Source organism: Narcine bancroftii, chromosome 1 (assembly GCF_036971445.1).
Source record: "Narcine bancroftii isolate sNarBan1 chromosome 1, sNarBan1.hap1, whole genome shotgun sequence".
Taxonomy (NCBI): Eukaryota; Metazoa; Chordata; class Chondrichthyes; order Torpediniformes; family Narcinidae; genus Narcine; species Narcine bancroftii.
The window spans coordinates 355,841,783-355,863,458 of NC_091469.1; the positions used below are offsets into that span (position 1 = coordinate 355,841,783).

At 44.9% G+C, this 21,676-nt stretch overlaps 1 protein-coding gene across 5 annotated transcripts in view; it reads right to left on the reverse strand.

Annotated features, from left to right (window-relative positions):
* The window catches only part of mocos (molybdenum cofactor sulfurase), a 156,390-nt gene that overhangs the window by 131,448 nt on the left and 3,266 nt on the right, over positions 1-21,676 (reverse strand). For all 5 annotated transcript variants that reach the window (XM_069911833.1, XM_069911826.1, XM_069911856.1 and 2 more), the window contains exon 2: positions 3,463-3,552. In XM_069911833.1, the coding sequence (XP_069767934.1) occupies positions 3,463-3,552 (90 nt within the window). The remainder of the gene's footprint in view (positions 1-3,462; positions 3,553-21,676) is intronic.

Consider the following 21,676-nt stretch of genomic DNA (forward strand, 5'->3'; position numbering starts at 1 on the left):
GACTACATGGCCCTTGCCAATGCGCAGCAGCAGGACCCTGAGATACTCACATATAAGACAGCCATCTCCAGTCTCAGGGTGGAAGAAGTAGTCGTCGGCCCAGGTAACCTGACACTGGTGTGCAACATCTCTACTGGCAGCCCTCGCCCTTTGTTCCAGCTGCATGGAGGCATCAGGTTTTCAACGCCATCCACAACCTGGTGCACCCCGCAATCCGAGCCACAGTCAAGATGGTGGCTAGCATGTTTGTCTGGCAAGGCGTCTGTAAGCAGGTCAGCCAGTGGGCCAAAACCTACACAAACTGCCAGCCCTCCCATGTTCAGATTAATTCGAGGGTGCCACACAGATCTTTGAACTAGTGTGGCGCAGGTTCAGCTACGTACATATTGATATAGTGGGGCCGTTACCAGTTTCCTATGAGGGCTAGATACCTGCTGACCATGGTTGTTGGCTCCATGAGGTAGCCTAAGGCAGTCCCGCTGGCTGATACCACAACAGAAACCTACGCCAGGGCACTCATCGACACTTGGGTGTCCAGATTCAGGATCCCAGAGCACCTGACCTTAGACGGGGGGCACAATTTACCTCTGGGCTCTGGGCAGTGCTGGCTAAGCTCCAGGGGACACAACTCCACCACACCACGGCGAACCAACCTCAGGCCAATGGGTTGGTGGAAAGGTTTCACAGACACCTTAAGCCAGCCTTGATGGCCTGGATCAATGGTCCCAACTGGGTGGTCGAACTGCCTTGGGCCCTGCTGGGGATTAATACTGCACCGAAGGAGGATTTCAGTGCCTTGGTGGCGGAGATGGTATACGGAACATCTCTTATCATTCCGAGGGAGTTCCTGGCCCCCAATAATCACCCAGAAGATCCCGCGGCGACCCTTGAGAGCTTGCGGTGAAAACTAGGGTCCCTAGTCCAACAGCAACCCCTACCGCACAGCCAGCACAAGCATAGTGTCCTGAGTGACCCAAGGACTTGCCGAAATGTATTCGTGAGGAGGGGCATACACATACCACCATTACAACAACCCCCACAAGGGGCCACGCATGGTTATTAGAGACAATAATTCCACCTTCATCCTCGGCATCAGCAGTAAGGAGGAAACCTTTACCATCGACCACCTGAAACATGCCGGTCTCCTCACCTCCCCTGTGATACCGGGGCAGACCATTCAAGTCAATGGACAGTGGCCCAATCGCCAGTTCAGGGGCAGGGTACGTGTAGCAGCCTGCGCACGGAGGCGCAGTCTGGCCCACAAAATGCCCGGTGAACACAGCGACCTCGTGGACAAGGGGGTGACATTGGCCGTCGAATCAGATGACCTCCCGCATGACGGGAAGATGGGGAACTATGGCGGGAATGCCAACCAATCCCAGGCAGCACTCCAATGACGCGGGGCCTTGACCTCAGAACTTGGGGTCCATGTAAGTGCGATGGCCAGAGCAAAAAACCAGTCTCGATTCTAAGGCTTTGGTGTGCATGTCATTCTTCTCCACACTCACACAGTGCGAACGCTACAGGATATACATTAATGCAGTAATATAGGAGCTTGTTGAAACGATACCTGAACATTTGGTTCTCTTAAAAATATTGATTTTAAAAACTTTCTCATAGAGAAAGTGAAGAAAAGATTGACCAGACTTGCTGCAGGTGAGTTTATTCAACAAGAGATTTGAAGCACCTCGGCTTTTAGTTGCTGGAGTTTATAAGAATAAGCAATCTCACTGAAAAATACAAATTTCTTAAAGGATTACAGGCCCTGGGTTCAAATCCGCTGCTGTCTGTATGTTCTCCCCTTGTCTGTGTAGTTTTCCTCTGGGTGATCTGGTTTCCTCTCACACTCCAATGACGTACAGTTGATTAATTGGTCATGGGTGCAATTGGGCAATGCAGGCATGTTGGGCCAGAACAACCTCTTACTGTGATGTATCTCAGTGAAGCAATACTGTATATCAACAGGCTGGGTTGATGAAAGAATAATTGCTTGGTCGTAGGGACTATAGGCCATAGAGTCCAGAAGCCTTGCCTAAGACTGAGATTAGGAGAAATTTCTTCATGTAGATGAGACAAATCGTTGGAATTCTTCCAGATAGGCTTAGTCAAAGCATCATAGTGGATTTCTGTCTATTAATAGATGTGGGGACTATATAGGAAAATGATGCTGAGGTAGAAGATCTTTATAAATGTAGCATATTCAAAAGGTCAAATTACATAGTTCTGTTTCTATTTTTTACATTATGTTCAGTGTTGATAGAACCATTAATTAAGTCAGTTATAAAGTTCTGATAAATAAATGTCAATGGATCAAAAGAATGAAGTCTCATTAATAAATGATCAATGATCAGTGGAGGTAATTGAAGTGTCTTAATTGGCAAAAAAAAATCATCGTAAATGCTAATGGAGGAAATTATCATTTTTCTACTGTGCACTCATGTTCCTTGGGCCAGGGAACACAGTACCAGTGGAAGCAGTTTAAAAATTAGATTCAGAGTGAAGCAAATACACACTTGTAAGATCCATGCCAAAAATTTAAGTCTCTTCCACAAATAGCAAATAAATGGTCAATTTTTAAAATTTAAATTTGAAGTTTGATGGATTTTGTTTACCAAACATCTCAAAGGACTAGGAAAAATATAGGTATGGTCCAAAAATCAGCAATATACTGATAGAACTGAGGAACAGGCCAATTCTTATTGATGCATTTAAATTTAGTCATACAGAACCATAACTGGCCCTTCTGGCCCATGAGACCAAGGCTTCCAAATAAACCAATTAGCCTATGATCAAAGTTCAGATTTATTGTCAGAGTACATACATGATATCACATACAACCCTGACATTCTTTTTCCTGTGGGCCAAGCAGAATTTCGATAGTATAAAAAGTCTTGAAGAAAAGATACGTATACAATTGAGAGAAATGCAAAAACTGCAATACAGGAAAAAGTAAATATTCAATGATAAATAATGTGCGAAGTCAGAGTCTATGATTAAGTTTGTTATTTAGGAGTCTGCTGGTCGACGAGCAGCAACTGTTCCTGAACCTGATGATAGAAGTCTTGTGGCATCTAAGCCTCTTTCCTGATGGCAGCAGTGAGACAAGGAAATGTCAGTGAGACAAGGAAATGTATTGGGTGGCATGCATCCTTGGTGAGGACTGTTGCTCTTCAACTGCAGCATTCCATGCAGATTCTCTCAATGGTAGGGAGAGTTTTGCCTGTGTATGTTTTCCCTGTACATTTTTTGAAGGATGGGAGGAAACTCACACAAACATTAAGAGAATATCCAAACTCCTGACAGACAATGTTGGATTTGAACCTGGACCGTTGATGCTGCACCAGCATTGCGCTAACTGCCTCATGAACTGTGCCGGCCAAAAGCAATTAATAGAAATTCATGAATTAAAATTCTTTTATTTAAAAATATCAATTATTTCCCAAAAAAAAACAAAGATCATACCATAGATATTTTCTGCAAGGTCTTGGTAAAAGTGATTTATCTGACTATGTGGATACAGAGTTGTACCTCCATGGTCCAGGTATGTGACACCTACAAAAATCAAGTAAATTTGTTTTCAGTGCAATTTGAAATAAAACAAAGAGCTTGAGCTTCCATTGGTGTGGCATCTTTAAAGTTACAAAAACACATCTCATCAACAAAGATAGCTACTTCCCTACATGGATTAATTCAGTTTATGGAATGACTGGAAATCGAAAACCTGAACAACAGCAGAGGGAGTAATGAATAACCATAACCATATAACAATGATGGAGGAAGTGACCAAATCAGAGTGGCAGGATCTCAACGTAAATCAAGGTGTGACTAAACTAGGGACTAGTGCACTAGGTTGATGGGTAAGCAGGCCATTGTCAGGTAGCATGGTTTTGAATGAGTTCAGCTTCAGGAAAATTAGAACATGATGGCCACAAGGGGGGCATTAAAACAGTCAGGTTTCTAAAGTAACAAAACAATGAAGGTTTCTGCAGCATGTATGCAAAAAGGTAACAAAGGTTAATTGAACACAGTCTTCAAGATGTTCTAGTTAAAAGATCTGAAATCTAACAGAGGTTGCAAACAACCTGATTCAATGTCAGAAAAGATGCTGGGTAGCTGGCTGGAATCAATGTTTTCTGAACTCAGCTTGTGATGAAGATAAAAACCAAAAACTTTGTTCTTTCCAATAATTAGATGAAATAGAGAGGAGACAAGATGAAATATTTTCAATGAGTTTTCTGGATTTGGAACAAACGACATAAAAGATGATCCAAACCAGATTTTGTAAATTGATTTCAATAGAAGAATTAGGAAGGTATTGAACTAGTCATGATGAGACAAAGAACAACCACTAATTCAAAGTGTTTGGACTGTCACCAAGAGCTCCAAAGTGTTTCTGTAAATTTCCAATCCTTGAGGCACACCACTAGTCACAGGCCTCCAGTCAGAGAGGCAATCATCCACTACCACTCTCTGGCTTCTCCCATGAAGCCAATATCAAATCCAGTTTACTACCTTACCATGAATACTGAGCGACTGGACCTTCCTGACTAAAATTCCATGTGGGACTTTTCCAAAGGCCTTACTAAAATCTATATAGACAACAACCACAGCTTTTCCTTTAACTTTTCTGGTAACCTCCTTGAAAAACTCTACAAGATTTTTTAAACATGATCCACCAAAGCCATAACAATGAGACCTAATCTGTCCTTGACTAAGCCAAGGAGTAAAATACAAAAGTCTGCAGACACAGTGGTTGAAATAAAAACACAATGCTGGACAAGCTCAGCAGGTCAAACAGCATACTTTGCATAGCAAAGATAAAGATATATAACCAACATTTTAGGCTTGAGCCCTTCTTTCATCAAGGCAATGGAAAAAAGTGTAGACAGGCGCCTGAATATGAGGCATGGACTCAAATGTGGCAGTTCCTGTGGTCACAGGAGAAGGTGCCAAGAGGACAATTAGTTGGCTGTTTGTCCTCATTACCTGTACATAGGTGGCTTCCCGTTTTTGGTGCAGAGATGGCTTGCTCCCCACACAAGTGGCAGCACCTGCTCTCTCCAAAGTCCTTGGTCTTGTCGTTTTCCTGCTTGCAGTTCTGATAGATGACTATGCTGCATTGGGCCACTGCACATCCAGGTTTGTTTTAGTTCCTGCACCCCCTGATCTGTCCTGTGTAAACCAGGTACCCACGGTTCCCTCCAATGGCAAGCACTGAGGGAGAGGGGTAGACGATGACAACTTCACTTTCTTCTCTCACCTTCACCTTCACTTGGCATCTGCTGGTCAAAATTTCAAATGTGTCTCTGATATCCATGCAGGTCCCCTCAACATAAAGGCCCAGGAAGCTGAGCACATCCTTGACTTGTACACGTGGGCTGAACATGTGCAGTGTTATCACTTGGTCCTTCTGTGTAGGAAGGGTGAAGAGTGGTTGAATCTTGAATAGCGAGAGTGGATCCATATTCCCCTACTCCTGGAAGTCCTGGAGCAACCTCTGTCATCCTGCTGATATCTTGAATGTCACATCGAAGTGACTATTATCTACGACATCCTGGAGGCAGATGTCCTTTGCCTCAAATTTGAGGCATTCCATCAAGACATTCCTGACGAAGAGGTCCCAGAAAAACGGGGAACCTTTGCTAAAGTCCTTCACTGCCATCCTGATGGTGTTCCGGATTCATTGTGCTGTTGAGGGGTTTGCTGCCACAGACAGCAATCCTCGTGAAACTGGTGGAGGTCGGCTTATTGCTGGAAAGGGTACTAGATTGATCCCCCAATCAGCATCCAACCCTGTACCAGCAAGCCACCTCACACCAGACGATCTATTCGGCTCTAAGTCCTCTCAGGTGTCTTCCTCTTCCTTCTTGATGGTACAGTTCTCACAGATCCAGTTGATCAGCTCACAGTACATGATCTATATTTGATCTTAGCCAAAGGGCTGATAAGTGATATTACTGACATTTCAGGCCTGAGACCTTCCTCGTGGTATGAGAAAAAGCAGGCAGCACCTGAATAAAAGAAATGGCAAGGGGAGGAGTAGAGACCAACAGAAAAAAGGTGATGATTGGATATGGTGAAGAGGCCATGAGAAAGGAAAGTGAGAATTGATGGAGAGGGAGTTGGCTCTGTGAATGCAGAGCTGGGATAAAGGAGAGGGAGTGGGAGAGGGGGTAATGGCTCTGTGAATGCAGAGCTGGGATAAAGGAGAGAGAAGAAGGAGGAGGAGGAGGAGGAGGAGGAGGAGGAGAAAAAGAATAAAATCAATGGAAACCGGAGAATTAAATCTCAATGCCATCTGGTTGGAGGGTGCCCAGACGGAATATGAGGGATCATTCCTCCAGCTTGCGGGTGGCAGCAAACTGGCTTGAGACCATGGACTGACATAATGGCAAGAGAATGGGGAGGGGAACTGGAATTGGTGGCCACTGGGAGAACCACGCAATTGTGGCGGATGGAACCAAGGTGCTCGAAAAAGCAATCTCCCAATCTGAGTCCAGTCTCTCTGATGTGGAATAAACCATAACAAGAACAGTCGATGCAGCAGATGACATCAGCAGACTCACAAGTGAAGTAATGCCAAGAGGGAGAGGCAGAATCGATATGGGTGGGAATACTTAGTAGGTAGTGGAAATGGCAGGGAATGATATGTTGGATGTGGAGGCTGTTAGGGATGGTAGGTGAGGACCAGGGGAACCCTGTCCTTGTTATACTTGGGCATGGAGGGGTCCAGGGCAGATGTGTGGGTAATCAAGGATATGTGATTGAGGGCAGAGTTAATGAAGGTGGAGGGGAAACCACGTTGTTTGAAGAAGGAGAAGGTACGACTTACGGGTGAAGTGGAGCTTCCGGTCAAAAATGGAAACAACACAGGATACCCGACAGCTGTGGCAGGGCCTAAATGATGTAACCTGCGACAAAACCAAATCCAGTGCAGTAGGAGACAGCAAAGCTTCACTCCCAGATGAACCTAATGCCTTCTAACCCCGATTCAACCACAAGAACAAGGAAGAACAGTAACCCCTCTGTCCCCTGATGATCCTCTCCTGTCTGTATATGAGGCTGCCCTCAACTGAGGGTATCCGAAGAAACCATCTGGTCCATCAGAGTATTGGCCAATATTAAAAAACCCATGCTGACCAACTTGCCAATGTATTCATGGATATCTTCAACATCTCACTTCAGCAGGGTGTGTAACCCATCTGTTTCAAACAGGCCTCAATCGAACATGTGCCCAAGAAGGATGTGGTAATCTGCCTAAATGACTATCGACCAGTGACACTCAAATCAATGGTGATGAAGTGTTTTGAAAGGTTGGTGTTGAAGCATATCAGATTCTGTCTGAATGGTGACATGGATCTGTTCCAATTTGCCTCTTGTAGCAACAGAGTGTATAGCGAATGCCATCTTACTGGCTCTACACAAAGTCCTAGAAACACCTGGACAGCAAAGATGCAAACATCAGGATGTTCTTTATTGACTACAGTTCAGCATTTAACACTATCATCCCCTCAAAACTGACCAGCAAACTCCAAGACCTGAGACTCAGCACCCCCACTGTAAAATTGAATCCTGCATTTCCTCACCTCCAGACCACAATCACTGAGGAACTGTAAGAACATCTCCTCCCAAATCAGAGCACCACAGGCCTGCATTCTTAGCCCCCTGCTCAACTCACTATACATTTATGACGATGTGGCTCTGTACGACAACAATACTGAGTGCCAGTTGATGAAGTAGAAAAAGACAATGAGTTCAAATAATAATCATGGCTTTTATTAGCAGAAACTCATGGTACAATAATGAAAGACAATAGATGCATATACAGTTATATCCAAGGGGAGTGTCCTTAACAGTAGAGATAATGCACAGCCAATGTTAGTACAGCAAGGCTCGCCAGAGGGGAGACAGGCAGCTTGGCAGACATTCACCACAGTCTCCCCCTGGCAGAAGGGTTAAAATAAAAAGGTCAGCTGCTAGGTGAGACTGAAGCAAGCAATACATGGATACCATGTTTGGCCTTGAGATACTCTAACATCCAAAATATGCCAATATCTAGCAAGCAATCGAAATATAATGAGATGTTTTATGGATATGTCAGCCTATCAGATTGTTTACGAATTCTGGTGCTTCGTCTCAAAACAGGTGGCTCCTTTGCAACCTTAGGAACTGGTACAGGTCCTGGGTCTGTAGTGTGAGAAGGACTGGCTTCTGGACCCGCTCCAGAATCGCCAGCGTGAGGCAGTGGAGCCTCAGCATGGCCATCTGAAAGCTTACTAGGGGTCACAGGCTGGGGGGGTGGGGGGGTGAGTCCAACCTCTCAGGCTCACTCTGAGTAGGGATGCGAGGAAGGGGCGAACCAGTCGAGGCCAGATATATTAGGGGTACAGTGTCAGTACTCCCATTTGGGAATCTAACATGAGCGTAGTTGGGATTGTTATGCAGTAGCTGAACTGGTTGGACTAGGAGGTCTGTTTTACGCGCCCAAGCGTGGCTCTTCAGCAGCACGGTTCCAGGCTCGGATAAACAGGCTGGCCAGTCCATCACAGTTCCTGATTTCCCAGGAAAGGCAAACATACATTCATGAGGTGTTTGATTTGTTGCAGTACACAATAAAGACCGAATAGAATGTAATGCCTCAGGCAGCACCTCCTGCCACCGGGTAACAGGGTAACCATGTGTTTTTAAAGCAAGATTAACAGTCTTCCAGACTGTAGCATTAGCTGTTTCAACCTGCCCATTCCCCTGCGGGTTGTAACTCATGGTACGGTTGGTGGCAATCCCCTTTTGTAGAGGGCTTACTACAGTTCAGCGCTCATGAATGCTGAGCCTTTATCGGTATGAATGTAAATGGGAAAACCAAAAATGCTGAAAATTCTGTCAAGTGACTTAATGACAGACGCTGACAAGACGTCAGGGCATCGCGAAAGGAAACCTGGAATATTCGTCAATTACAGTAAGGAAATATACATTTTTGTTGTTGGAAGGTAACGTCCCTTTAAAATCTAAGCTAATCCTCTCAAAAGGTCGGGTTGCCTTGAGAGTGGCCACTGGAGCTTTGAAGTATTGCGGTTTGCATTCTGCGCAAACAGGACAGCTTTTAGTCAGTTTCCTGACTTCTTCTATAGAGTAAGGAAGGTTGTTAGCCCTTATGTAATGGAAGAATCTCGTGACTCCTGGGTGGCACAGTCTGCTATGGATCTCTTTTAGCCCCTCCAGCTGAGCACCAGCAGCAGATCGTGACAATGCGTCAGAGGGATCATTTAACCTGCCCGGTCTGTACTGGATCTCATAATTATAAGTTGAGAGTTCTATTCGCCAGTGTGCCATCTTATCGTTCTTGATTTTACTTTTGTGTTTAGTATTGAACATGTAGGCTACAGATTTCTGATCAGTGAGAAGAGTAAATTTTCTGCCGGATAGAAAGTGTCTCCAGTAGTGAACTGCTTCAATAATAGCCTGGGCTTCTTTTTCCAATGGCAGGATGTTTAAGTTCAAGTCTGTGTAACGTGCGGGAGAAGAACGCCACAGGTCTGCCCTTTTGATTAAGGGTTCCTGCCAAGGCACAATCTGAAGCATTAGTTTCCACTTGGAATGGGACATCCTCATCAATGAACGAGAGTGCAGCTTTGGCAATATCAGCTTTAATTCTCTCGAAAGCCTTCAAGGCCATTGGAGAGAGAGGAAAAGATTTAGTGTCAAACAGAGGGTGTGCCTTCATGGTGTTGTCACGAACCCATTTGCAGTAGTAGGAAAAGAATCCCATACACCTTTTAAGGGCTTTTGCTGAGTTTAGGGGTGGTAACTTCTTAAGGGGGGCCATTCTTTCCAGGACGGGGTGGATTTCGCCTTTGCGGACAATGTAGCCCAGAATGGGTAGCTCTGTCGCGTTGAACACACATTTGCCCTCGTTAAATGCAAGGTTGAGTTCTTTAGCTGTTGCTAAAAATTTATTTAAGTTGTTGTCGTGCTCAGCCTGTGTTTTCCCACAGATAGTGACATTATCCAGATAGGGAAATATACCCTGTAACTCATATGTCCTAACAACCTTATCCATTTCCCTCTGAAACACTGACACACCATGAGTAACTCCAAAAGGTACCCTTTAAAACTGGTATAAGCCCACCCCATCAGCCTCAAAGGCTGTATAGGGTAGTTCCTTTTTTTTTAAATGGGGATTTGGTGGTAAGCTGCTTTGAGGTCGATAGTGGAGTATACTTTGTATTGCGCTATCTGATTAATCATTTCATTGATGCGTGGCAGGGGGTAGGCATCCAGGTTAGTGTAACGGTTAATTGTCTGGCTGTAGTCAATAGCTAGTCGTTTCTTAGTGTGATTTTTCACAACTACCACCTGGGCTGGCCATGGACTCTTACTGGGTTCAATTACTCCCTCTTTAAGCAATCTCTGGGTCTCATCTTTGATAAACTCACAATCCTCTTTGCTATAAGAATGGCTCTTAGTGGCAATTGGCCGACACTCGGGGGATAAGTCACTGAAAAGGGAGGTAGCTTTGATCTTTAATGTGGACAGACCGCAGTAACTAGCGCGGGGGATGGTTAAGTGTGGGTAGTGGCCCACCGAAATTTAACACTACACTGTTCATCTGAGATGAAATATCTAACCCCAGTACCACAGGGGCACAGAGCTCCAGGATAATAAAGTGCCACACATCAGCCAGGCAATGTCCTTGCAAATTTAAAGTAACTTTACACTTGTCCCGTACAGTTTTTGTAAGTTCATAACAAGCCATCGATATCTTTCGGTTCGCTGGATATCTCCGCAAATTTAAGGCTCTGGCAACTCTCTCATGGATGTAGCTGTCACCATTTCCCGAGTCTATTAGACAATCAAGAGACTCACCATTCACCTCCCCCTTCATAGTCGACCATTCCAGTCCGTAACATCCCCCAAGCTTTGGAGTCAATTGAGCAAACACAGGGGATCTCACCTCGCCGTCACTTGAAGTCAATTCAGCCTGGTCATCTGAAGATTCCCCCTTTTCACAGTTGTCTTCCATTCCTGCAGCTCCAGGACACATTTTCTTGGTGCTTCTCCTTCTTATCAGTGGGAGTACTTTTCGCCTTACATGCTTTAGCAAAGTGGCCGAGTTTCCCACAATAGTTGCAGGTAGCCAAGCCAGGCACTTCTGTCTGAGGTGCCAGATCATAGAAGTAGCATTTTTCAGGAGTTTGCCTTTTTCTTTCATTTGGGGTTCCAGCACTCCTGGATGTTTCCTTTTTGGTTTCTAGCATTTCACTGGACCGCATGGCACTTCTCAGTGTTTTGGCTAGAGTGACTGCCCGGTCGTAGGTTAAGGGCTCCGTCTCCAGCAGCCTCTGTCAGATGCAACTGGAATCAATCCCGTTGACTAAAGCATCCAGCTTTAAGGCATTGCAATGTTGTTGCACATTGACTGCCCTGACATCACATTCATTTGCCAGTGAGTCGAGAGCCAGTGCATAGGCAGCATCACTTTTCCCAGGTTTCTGGCATCTAGTCAGCAACTAGTGTCGAGCAAGCACCACGTTCCGTGGCCCTGCATAGTAAGCAGTCAGACGTTCCCGGGCTATAGCCAGAGTGGCAGCTCCTTGTGTTACGGCGAAAGGGACCTCACCCAGTTCAGGTGGCCCCACTGTATCGCCTCATCGACCACGTTGTTTAGAGCCATGTAGCAATCGAAATAAGCAATCCAGTGGTTGAAAATTTCTCTGGCCATCGGGGCAGACTGGTCGATTATCAGCCACTTTAGCTTAGGTGCTGCATCCATTTCTGCTTATAAAATTGAAGTGCCAGTTGATGAAGTAGACAAAGACGATGTGGTCAAACAATAATCATGGCTTTTATTAGCAGAAACTCATGGTACAATAATGAAAGACAATAGATGCATTTACAGTTAAATCCAAAGGGAGTGTCCTGAACAGCCGAAATAATGCACAGCCAATGTTAGTACAGCAAGGCTTGCCAGAGGGGAGACAGGCAGCTTGGCAGACATTCATCACAAATACTATCTACAAATTTGTGGATGATACCACGGTCGTGGGTTGTGTAAAAAGTGATGAGTCAGCATACAGGAGGGAGATTGAAAACTTGGCCAAATGGTGCAACAACAACTTTGCTCTCAAAGTCACTCTGACTTCAGGAAGGGAAAACCAGGGGTGTACGATCCAGTGATTAGAGGTGGCAAGGGTGAGCAAATTCAAGTTCTTGGGAGTAACTATCTCAGAGGATCTTTCCTAGGCATTGTGAAGAAAGCATGTCAGCACATCTACTTCCTCAGGAGTTTGCAGATGACCTCAAAAACCCTGGCAAATTTCTACAGATGCGTGGTGGAAAGTGTGCTGACCAGTTGCATCACAGACTGGTATGGAAATACCAATACCCATGAGCATAAAGCCCTCCAAAAGGTAGTGGACACACCCTAGGACATCACAGGCAAAAGGTTTCCCCACTATCAACCACATCTTCAATGCAATGCAGCCATTAGAGAGTAGCTGCAGTCATCAAGGATCCACATCATCTATCCCACACACTATTTTCTTGCTACTATTAAAAATATTCCACAAGACTCGCACCACCAGATTCAGTAACAGCTGCTTCGCCTCCACCATCAGGCTCCTTATCCACAAACTCAATCAGGGATCCATTGAAGGATTCTTACCTTTGGACTTTTTTTTCCTCTTTGTTTACATTTCTTTATTTGTATACATGTGTACGTTGAGTACAGTTTTTTTTTATCTACACACTACCAAAAAGTGGTAATTCTGCGTTGCCCACAGGAAAAAGAATTTCAAGGCTGTACGTGATTTCATGCATGTGCTCGGACAATCAATCAAATTCAAATCTAAAATCGCTGATGATCTGGCAAGGAAGACCTCATCCTGGGAGCTGATGCGACAGAGACAGAGGAATTGAAAGAAAGGAATGGAATCCTTACATGAAACAGGGTATGAAGAAGTGTGCATGCTGACTTTAACCACTCTTGGCACAACCCAGCAGCCTACCCCTTAAACACTGCAATTCCAAAGTATTTTCCACTACCTACACTCCTTAAATTCTCCTTTCCACTGCAAAGAATGCCATCACACCTCATTCAGGTTAATTCTTCCAGATCTTAACAACTACTTCATTGTGGTATGTTGCAAAATGTTCCTTAAAAACACTGAATATTCCCAATTCTTGGTTTAAATATTCACCGCATTCTTGCCAAACTTGTGCCAAACACTGCATTACTTTTTTATTTCCTCAGTGATCACTAATTTTTCCATCAAACATGCATGCCCAGCTATCATAATGCTTCCATTCTCCAATAATTCTTCGTTTCCTGTGACCAAAGTGTTTCACTCCAATATTTATAAAGAAAAGGCACTGCATGTCAAAAACACACTGATCTGACACTCTCAGTGGCAGTGGAGTCTTTGGAAAGTGTTGATTGGAGTGATGCTGAGGGATAACCAGGTCAAAGTACATAAAATACTGAGAGGCACAGAGAGGGTAGATAGTCTTTGGCCCAGGGTGGAAATATCAAATTTGCTAGAGAGAATAGGTTAAGGCATAAGCATTCTTTTTTGTTGCAAGGGAGATGGTAGAGGAAATGAAAACAACATTTAAGAGACATGAGCAGGCAAGGAAAAGTGGCAAGAATCACATGCAGACAGATTTAATTAGTTTAGATTGGCTTCATGGTCAGCACAAAGTGAGCCAAAGGGCCTGTTCTCGTCCTGTACTGTTTTATGTTCTTTCCCAGGAGGCTGTGGAGGCTCAGCCACTGAGTTGATTAAAAACAAATCAATAGATGTTCAGCCATTAAAGACAAATGGCAGGATATGAAGATAATGCAAGAAAATAGAGAAAAGGTCAAAGATGTTTCAATCTCATGAAAGGCAGAGAAACTCTGAGAGAAAATGGTGTTATATACTGAGGAAACCTGGAACTATTTTATGCTAGAGCATGAACACTAACACTGTAAGAGCCACATCACACTTGAGAGTGGTACAGGCACGGTGTGAGACACATTTGTATCAATACACAACCCAGTAGCTGAATGTGAGTGGCTTGGCTTGGCTTCGCGGACGAAGATTTATGGAGGGGTAATGTCCACGTCAGCTGCAGGCTCGTTTGTGGCTGACAAGTCCGATGCAGGACAGGCAGACATGGTTGCAGCGGTTGCAAGGGAAAATTGGTTGGTTGAGGTTGGATGTTGGATTTTTCCTCCTTTGACTTTTGACAGTGAGGTGGGCTCTGCGGTCTTCTTCAAAGGAGGTTGCTGCCTGCCGAACTGTGAGGCGCCAAGATGCACGGTTTGAGGCGATATCAGCCCACTGGCGATGGTCAATGTGGCAGGCACCAAGAGATTTCTTTAGGCAGTCCTTGTACCTCTTCTTTGGTGCACCTCTGTCTCGGTGGCCAGTGGAGAGCTAGCCATATAACACGATCTTGGGAAGGCGATGGTCCTCCATTCTGGAGACGTGACCCACCCAGCGCAGCTGGATCTTCAGCAGCGTGGACTCGATGCTGTCGGCCTCTGCCATCTCGAGTACTTCGATGTTAGGGATGAAGTCGCTTCAATGAATGTTGAGGATGGAGCAGAGACAACGCTGGTGGAAGCGTTCTAGGAGCCGTAGGTGATGCCGGTAGAGGACCCATGATTCGGAGCCGAACAGGAGTGTGGGTATGACAACGGCTTTGTATACGCTTATCTTTGTGAGGTTTTTCAGTTGGTTGTTTTTCCAGACTCTTTTGTGTAGTCTTCCAAAGGCGCTATTTGCCTTGGTGAGTCTGTTGTCTATCTCGTTGTCGATCCTTGCATCTGATGAAATGGTGCAGCCGAGATAGGTAAACTGGTTGACCGTTTTGAGTTTTGTGTGCCCGATGGAGATGTGGGGGGGCTGGTAGTCATGGTAGGGAGCTGGCTGATGGAGGACCTCAGTTTTCTTCAGGCTGACTTCCAGGCCAAACATTTTGGCATTTTCCGCAAAACAGGACGTCAAGCACTGAAGAGCTGGCTCTGAATGGGCAACTAAAGCGGCATCGTCTGCAATGAGTAGTTCACGGACACGTTTCTCTGGTGTCTTGGTGTGAGCTTGCAGGCGCCTCAGATTGAAGAGACTGCCATCCGTGCGGTACCGGATGTAAACAGCGTCTTCATTGTTGAGGTCTTTCATGGCTTGGTTCAGCATCATGCTGAAAAAGATTGAAAAGAGGGTTGGTGCGAGAACGCAGCCTTGCTTCAGGCCATTGTTAATGGAGAAGGGTTCAGAGAGCTCATTGCTGTATCTGACCCGACCTTGTTGGTTTTCGTGCAGTTGGATAATCATGTTGAGGAACTTTGGGGTGCATCCGATGCACTCTAGTATTTGCCAAAGCCCTTTCCTGCTCACGGTGTCGAAGGCTTTGGTGAGGTCAACAAAGGTGATGTAGAGTCCTTTGTTTTGTTCTCTGCACTTTTCTTGGAGCTGTCTGAGGGCAAAGACCATGTCAGTAGTTCCTCTGTTTGCGCGAAAGCCGCACTGTGATTCTGGGAGAATATTCTCGGCGACACTAGGTATTATTCTATTTAGGAGAATCCTAGCGAAGATTTTGCCTGCCATGGAGAGCAGCGTGATTCCCCTGTAGTTTGAGCAGTCTGATTTCTCGCCTTTGTTTTTGTACAGGGTGATGATGATGGCATCACGAAGGTCCTGAGGCAATTTTCCTTGGTCCCAACAAAGCTTGAAAAACTCATGCAGTTTGACATGCAGAGTTTTGCTGCCAGCCTTCCAGACCTCTGGGGGGATTCCATCCATACCTGCTGCTTTGCCACTTTTCAGTTGTTCAATTGCCTTATATATCTCATCCCGGGTGAGGACCTCATCCAGCTCTAGCCTTAGGGGCTGTTGAGGGAGCTGGAGCAGGGCGGAATCTTGGACTGAGCGGTTGGCACTGAAAAGAGATTGGAAGTGTTCTGACCATCGGTTGAGGATGGAGATCTTGTCGCTGAGGAGGACTTTGCCGTCTGAGCTGCGCAGCGGGCTTTGGACTTGGGGTGATGGGCCGTACACAGCCTTTAGAGCCTCGTAAAAACCCCTGAAGTCGCCAATGTCCGCACTGAGCTGGGTTCGTTTGGCGAGGCTAGTCCACCACTCATTTTGGATCTCCCGGAGTTTGCGCTGAAGATGGCTGCATGTGCGATGGAAGGCTCGTTTCTTCTCTGGCCAGGACGGCTTTGCAAGGTGAGCCTGGTGGGCAGCTCGCTTCTTTGCCAGCAACTCCTGGATTTCCTGGTTGTTTTCGTCGAACCAGTCCTTGTTTTTCCTGGAGGAGAAGCCCAGTACCTCTTCAGTGGATTGCAGTATGGCAGTCTTCAGCTGATCCCAGAGGGTTTCAGGGGACGAGTCCGTGAGGCAGATTGCATCCTCGAGCTTTGCTTTGAGGTCAAAGATCAGTTTCAATCTCATGAAGGGCAGAGAAACTCTGAGAGAAAATGGTGTTATATACTGAGGAAACCTGGAACTATTTTATGCTAGAGCATGAACACTAACACTGTAAGAGCCACATCATACTTGAGAGTGGTACAGGCACGGTGTGAGACATATTTGTATCAATACACAACCCAGTAGCTGAATGTGAGTAATGTGCTGTTAAACTTACAAACCTTTCTCGTGTTTATTAAGACCTCCGATGGTACAACCCAGACACAACATGGTGGCAGCGGTGGGATCGATCGAAACCCATACCATATTGAAATAAACATGGAGAGAAGGAAACAAAGAATAGCACCATTATCTGATGACCAGTGCTAGAGAAGAAGATGGTCACGGCAGCAGCAGTAGTAACATTGCACCCAGTAATGGGCGGGGAAGCTGGCGACATCATAGAGGCTTTCAAAAAGTTCAAGCAGAAGTACAATCTGGCATTCAAAAGTTTCATCAAGGGAGCTACACTGGAGGAAAAGGTTAGTTACATCCTTCTTTGGACGAGGGAGCGAGGACTAGACCTGTTTAATAGCTGGGAGCTAGCTGAAGGGGAAGAAATTAACCCAGAAAGGATATTTGAAAAAACTCTCTCATCTGGAACTGCGATCCAACTATAGAATAAAGCAATACAAGTTCCAAGGATTAAAACAAGAGCCTGATGAGTCGGAAGATAATTTCCTCACAAAGCTAAAGAATATTGCTGCGAAATGCAAGTTCAGAGAAATCAAGGAGAGAATAGTCGACCAACTAATCTGGGGGATCGCTCATCCTGAAGGGCAGAAAGCTCTCATAGGAAAAGATAGCTTGAAACTAGCAGATGCCATAGATGTAGCTAGGGCCTTTGAGGCCACTAGGAGGCAAATGCAATCCCTCTCTGTGCAGGCTATCCTGCAGCACAGTGATAGAAGAGTCAATGCCATAAAGCGCACACAGAGAAAGCTGCAGAAATCTGAGAATTGTAGGAAGTGTGGCTGACTGTACCCCTTTAATGACTGCAAAAAAAAGCCCCACTATGGTTTGAAGTGCACGACCTGTGGGAAGGTCAATCACTGGGAAAGGATGTATAGGTCTGGCACGAAAAGAGAGAGAAAACAAGAATACAGAAGGAAAGTACACCACCAAGGGAAGCAACAGTAGTGACTCCAACACACTGACGCTTCACAGCGAAACAATACTCCTCCGTGAGACATCCAAGAAAGGGAAGGGAGGGAAAAGTGAATTGCACATCACAATCTAAGTGAAAAGAAACATTGGAAACAAATTGACAATATTCAACTTGAAAATAAAGTTGGATGCAGGATCACAAAGCAATGTCCTCCCGCTCAGACTGTACCATCAGATGTTCCCTGAGAACATGGTGAATGGGTACCCGAAGGAAGGCACACTAGAAGCCATAAATGTCACGTTCGCAGCCTACAGTGGCTCTGTGATTAAACAACTAATAAAAGGCCAAATAAAAAGGCAGACATAAAGGAAAGAGCATCAGATGCACATTCTTCGTGGTTGACGCCGACAGACCAGCAATCCTAGGCCTGAATAGTTGTCAGGATGTGCAGCTAATCTCTGAAAACAATGAGAACAGGGAGAAGAAAATGTCCAAGAGGATCAATAGTGGCATCAGCTTGAGCAAGACCCTCTGATCACAAACAAGGCTGAGCTCAAGGACATGTATCCAAAAAGCTTTGATGACACTGTCGGGTGCTTTGGAAATTTCTAATACCACATAACCATAGACCCAGAATTCAAACCAATAATCCATGCTCCACGGAAGGTGCCAATAGAGCTGAAACAAAGGCTAGAGCAGGAGCTCAAAGAAATGAAAGAAAAATGAGTGATAGTGAAAATGGTGGAGCCAACTGACTGGGTGAACTCCATTGTAATAAAGGAAAAACCGAATGGTCGCTTGAGGATATGTCTGGACCCCAAAGACTTAAACTAAGCAATCAAAAGGGATCACTCTCCCACGCCAATGCTGGAGACATCACTTCTGAACTAGGATCCAAAATCTTTAGCAAACTAGATGCAAAGAATGGATATTGGAACATGAAGCTGGATGAAGAATCAACAGTGCTCACAATGTTCAATACTCTATTTGGCTGGAACAAGCTCCTGCAACTACTTTTTGGTCTCAAGGGGAGCCAAGACATCTTCCAGCAAAAGATAGATGAGGCCTACAGGGGATGCAAGGGCACTGTCGGCATCTCAGATGACATCTAGATCTTTGGCAGAGATGGGAAAACCCACGATCTCCACCTACATGAAGCCGGCATCAAACTCAAAGCAGACAAATGCATCATCTTCAGAATGGTGGACACACCTGATGGGGTCAGGCCAAGCCCCGAGAAAGTGACAGCCATTGCTGAAATGGAAAGCCCAAAGGACATAAAGGAACTAACAAGCTTCCTTGGCCTGGTCCAGTACACGAGTTCCTTCACCCCACACATGGTAGACCACACAGCCAACCTCAGAGAGTTGCTGAAAGAGGATGTGGAGTTTCAATGGTCACCATCACATCAACAAAATTTTGACAAGCTTAAAGAAGTGGTCTGCAGAGAAATAGAACTGAGCCACTACAACAGAAAAAAAGCTGTCACATTACAAGTAGATGCTTCCATCAGAGGCCTTGGGGCAACATTGGTGCAGGAAGGAAAACCAATAGCCTTTGCCTCAAAGGCCCTGACAACTGCAGAGACCCGATATGTTGATATTGAAAGGGAGCTGTTGGCAGTCAATATATGGTTGCGAAAAATTCCACAAATTCCTCTCTGGGAGACAGTTTGTGGTCAAGAGTGATCATCGCCCACTTGAACACATCTAGAAAAAGAACCTCAGCAAGGCACCAGCCAGATTACAGAGGCTACTCCTCTGGCTCCAATGTTATGAGTTTACCTTGAAGTACAGGCCAGGAAAGGAAATGGTGCTCGCCGATGCCTTGTCACATCTTTCCCCAAACAAAAAAATACCAAAGACTTGGAGATCAAGGTACATCACTTCATCAGTGTGACCAGTAACAAACTAAACCTAGTTAAAGAAGAAACTGAAAAGGACAAGGTGCTGCAGCTGCTCTCACAACAGGTGATACAGGGATAGCCAGAAAGGATAAAGCAGGTGTAGCCTACAATACATCAGTATTGGTCTATCAGGGACGACATATCCCTGGAGAACAGTGTAGTGCTAGCAGGGTCTCGGCTGATAATACCAGAGACCATGTAAAAATAAATTCTCCAGAAAATACACCAAAGCCACATGGGAATGGAGAGATGCAAATTCAGGGCAAAGTCAGCAGTTTATTGGATAGGCAAAGGACATCAAAAATAATGGTGACTTCATGTCCAGCATGCCAGAAATACAGAAGTACACAACAAAAGGAAGAGATGATTCCCATTGAAATACCCACCAGGCCATGGCACACTGAGGAGCAGACCTATTCACAGAAAACCAAGAGTGGTATCTCATTGTGTCCTGCTTCTACTCCAAATTCCCCTTCATCAGGAAAGTGAAGGACCTGACAGCAATTATCACTGCTGCAGTACAAGCGCTCTTCATGGAACAGGGGATACCCGAATGAGTGATATGTGACAATAGGACCTAATTCACATCATGTGAATTCAGAGAAATAGCTGCAGAATATGGGTTCACCATCACTACATCATTAGCATATTTACCCCAAGGGCCATGGATTCATTGAGAGGCATGTGCAGACAATTAAACACACTCTCACTCAGTGTCGAGAGACAAAGGAAGACCCTTACTTTACTCTTGACACTGCGAGCTACACCCATGCAAGGCCAACAGAGCTTCTGAATAGCAGAAAGTACAAGACAATCCTGCCAAGCAAAATCTATCCACCAGACAACCATGAGGAAATAAGAAGAAAGTTGACTAACATGCAAAAGAGAAGTCAACATTATAACAAACATTACCAGAACTCTTCACAGGGCACCATGTGCATATTCAAGAGTCAATGATTAAAAACCTGGAGTCCAGCAAAGATTGTTAGAAAAGCTGAGATGCCAAGATCACCGAGACAATCTGGCAGGCAACTGAGACAAAACAGGATCCACATTCACCCAACACCAGATCTGACACAAAAAGCTCCAGAAGCATCAGCAGCTTCTGTAATTTCAACAACTTGTGAGGGAACACGAGGCGAAACCCCAACCAACAACACCGCAACGACTGCTCAGCAAGCAGCGGGAGAATCACAGAACCAAGCAATTGCCGCAAGGTCAACGAGGTGGAGAAGCAACATCCAACCACCAGTGCGATTCTGCTGAAAAGAATATACAACTGCAAATGTGTCAATAGAATAGTTAATTCTCAATTGCAGATAAAGAAGCAGTAACGACTTATTTTTAAGAAATTTTAAATTTGAATTATTTTTTAAAGGAGGTACTCAGGAACAAGTATACTAGAGCATGACCTTAACACTGTCAGAGCCACATCACACTTGAGAATGGTGCATGTGCGATGTTAGACACATTTGAATCAATCCGCAAACCAGTAGCTGAATGTGAGTAAAGAAATGTGCTGTTTATACCGGTTTGGCATAAAAATAAACCAAAAAAAGGTGACTCAACCATGGATAACAAGGGAAATTAGAGACAGCATTGGGTCCAAAGAGAGAGCATATCAATTGGCCAAAAAAAGTATCGCAACCGAAGACTGAGAGCAGTTCAAGATGCACCAAAGGAGGACAAAGGGATTAATCAAGAGAGCAAAAATAAATTACGAAAGTAAGCTTGCGGCAAATATAAAAACCGACTGCAAAAGCTTTTATAAATATGTCAAGAGGAAAAGATTGGTGAAATCCAGAGTAAGTCCTTTGCAGTCGGAATCAGGGGAATATATAATGGGGAATAAGGAAATGGCAGACCAATTAAATTCTTACTTTAGTTCTGTTTTTACAAGAGAGGATACAAATAACCTCCCAAGGATGTTGGGAAACATAGAGACTAATGCAAGGGAGGAACTGAAAGAAATCAGTATCTCTAAGGACATGGTCTTGGGGAAATTGATGGGATTGAAGGCAGATAAATCCCAAGGGCCTGATAATCTACATCCTAGGGTACTCAAGGAAGTGGCCATTCAGATAGCAGATGCTTTAAGAATTATTTTCCAGAACTCAATAGACTCAGGATCAGTACCTATGGATTGGAGGGTAGCTAATGTTACCCCATTATTTAAAAAGGGGAGTAGAGAAAAAGCAGGGAATTATCGGC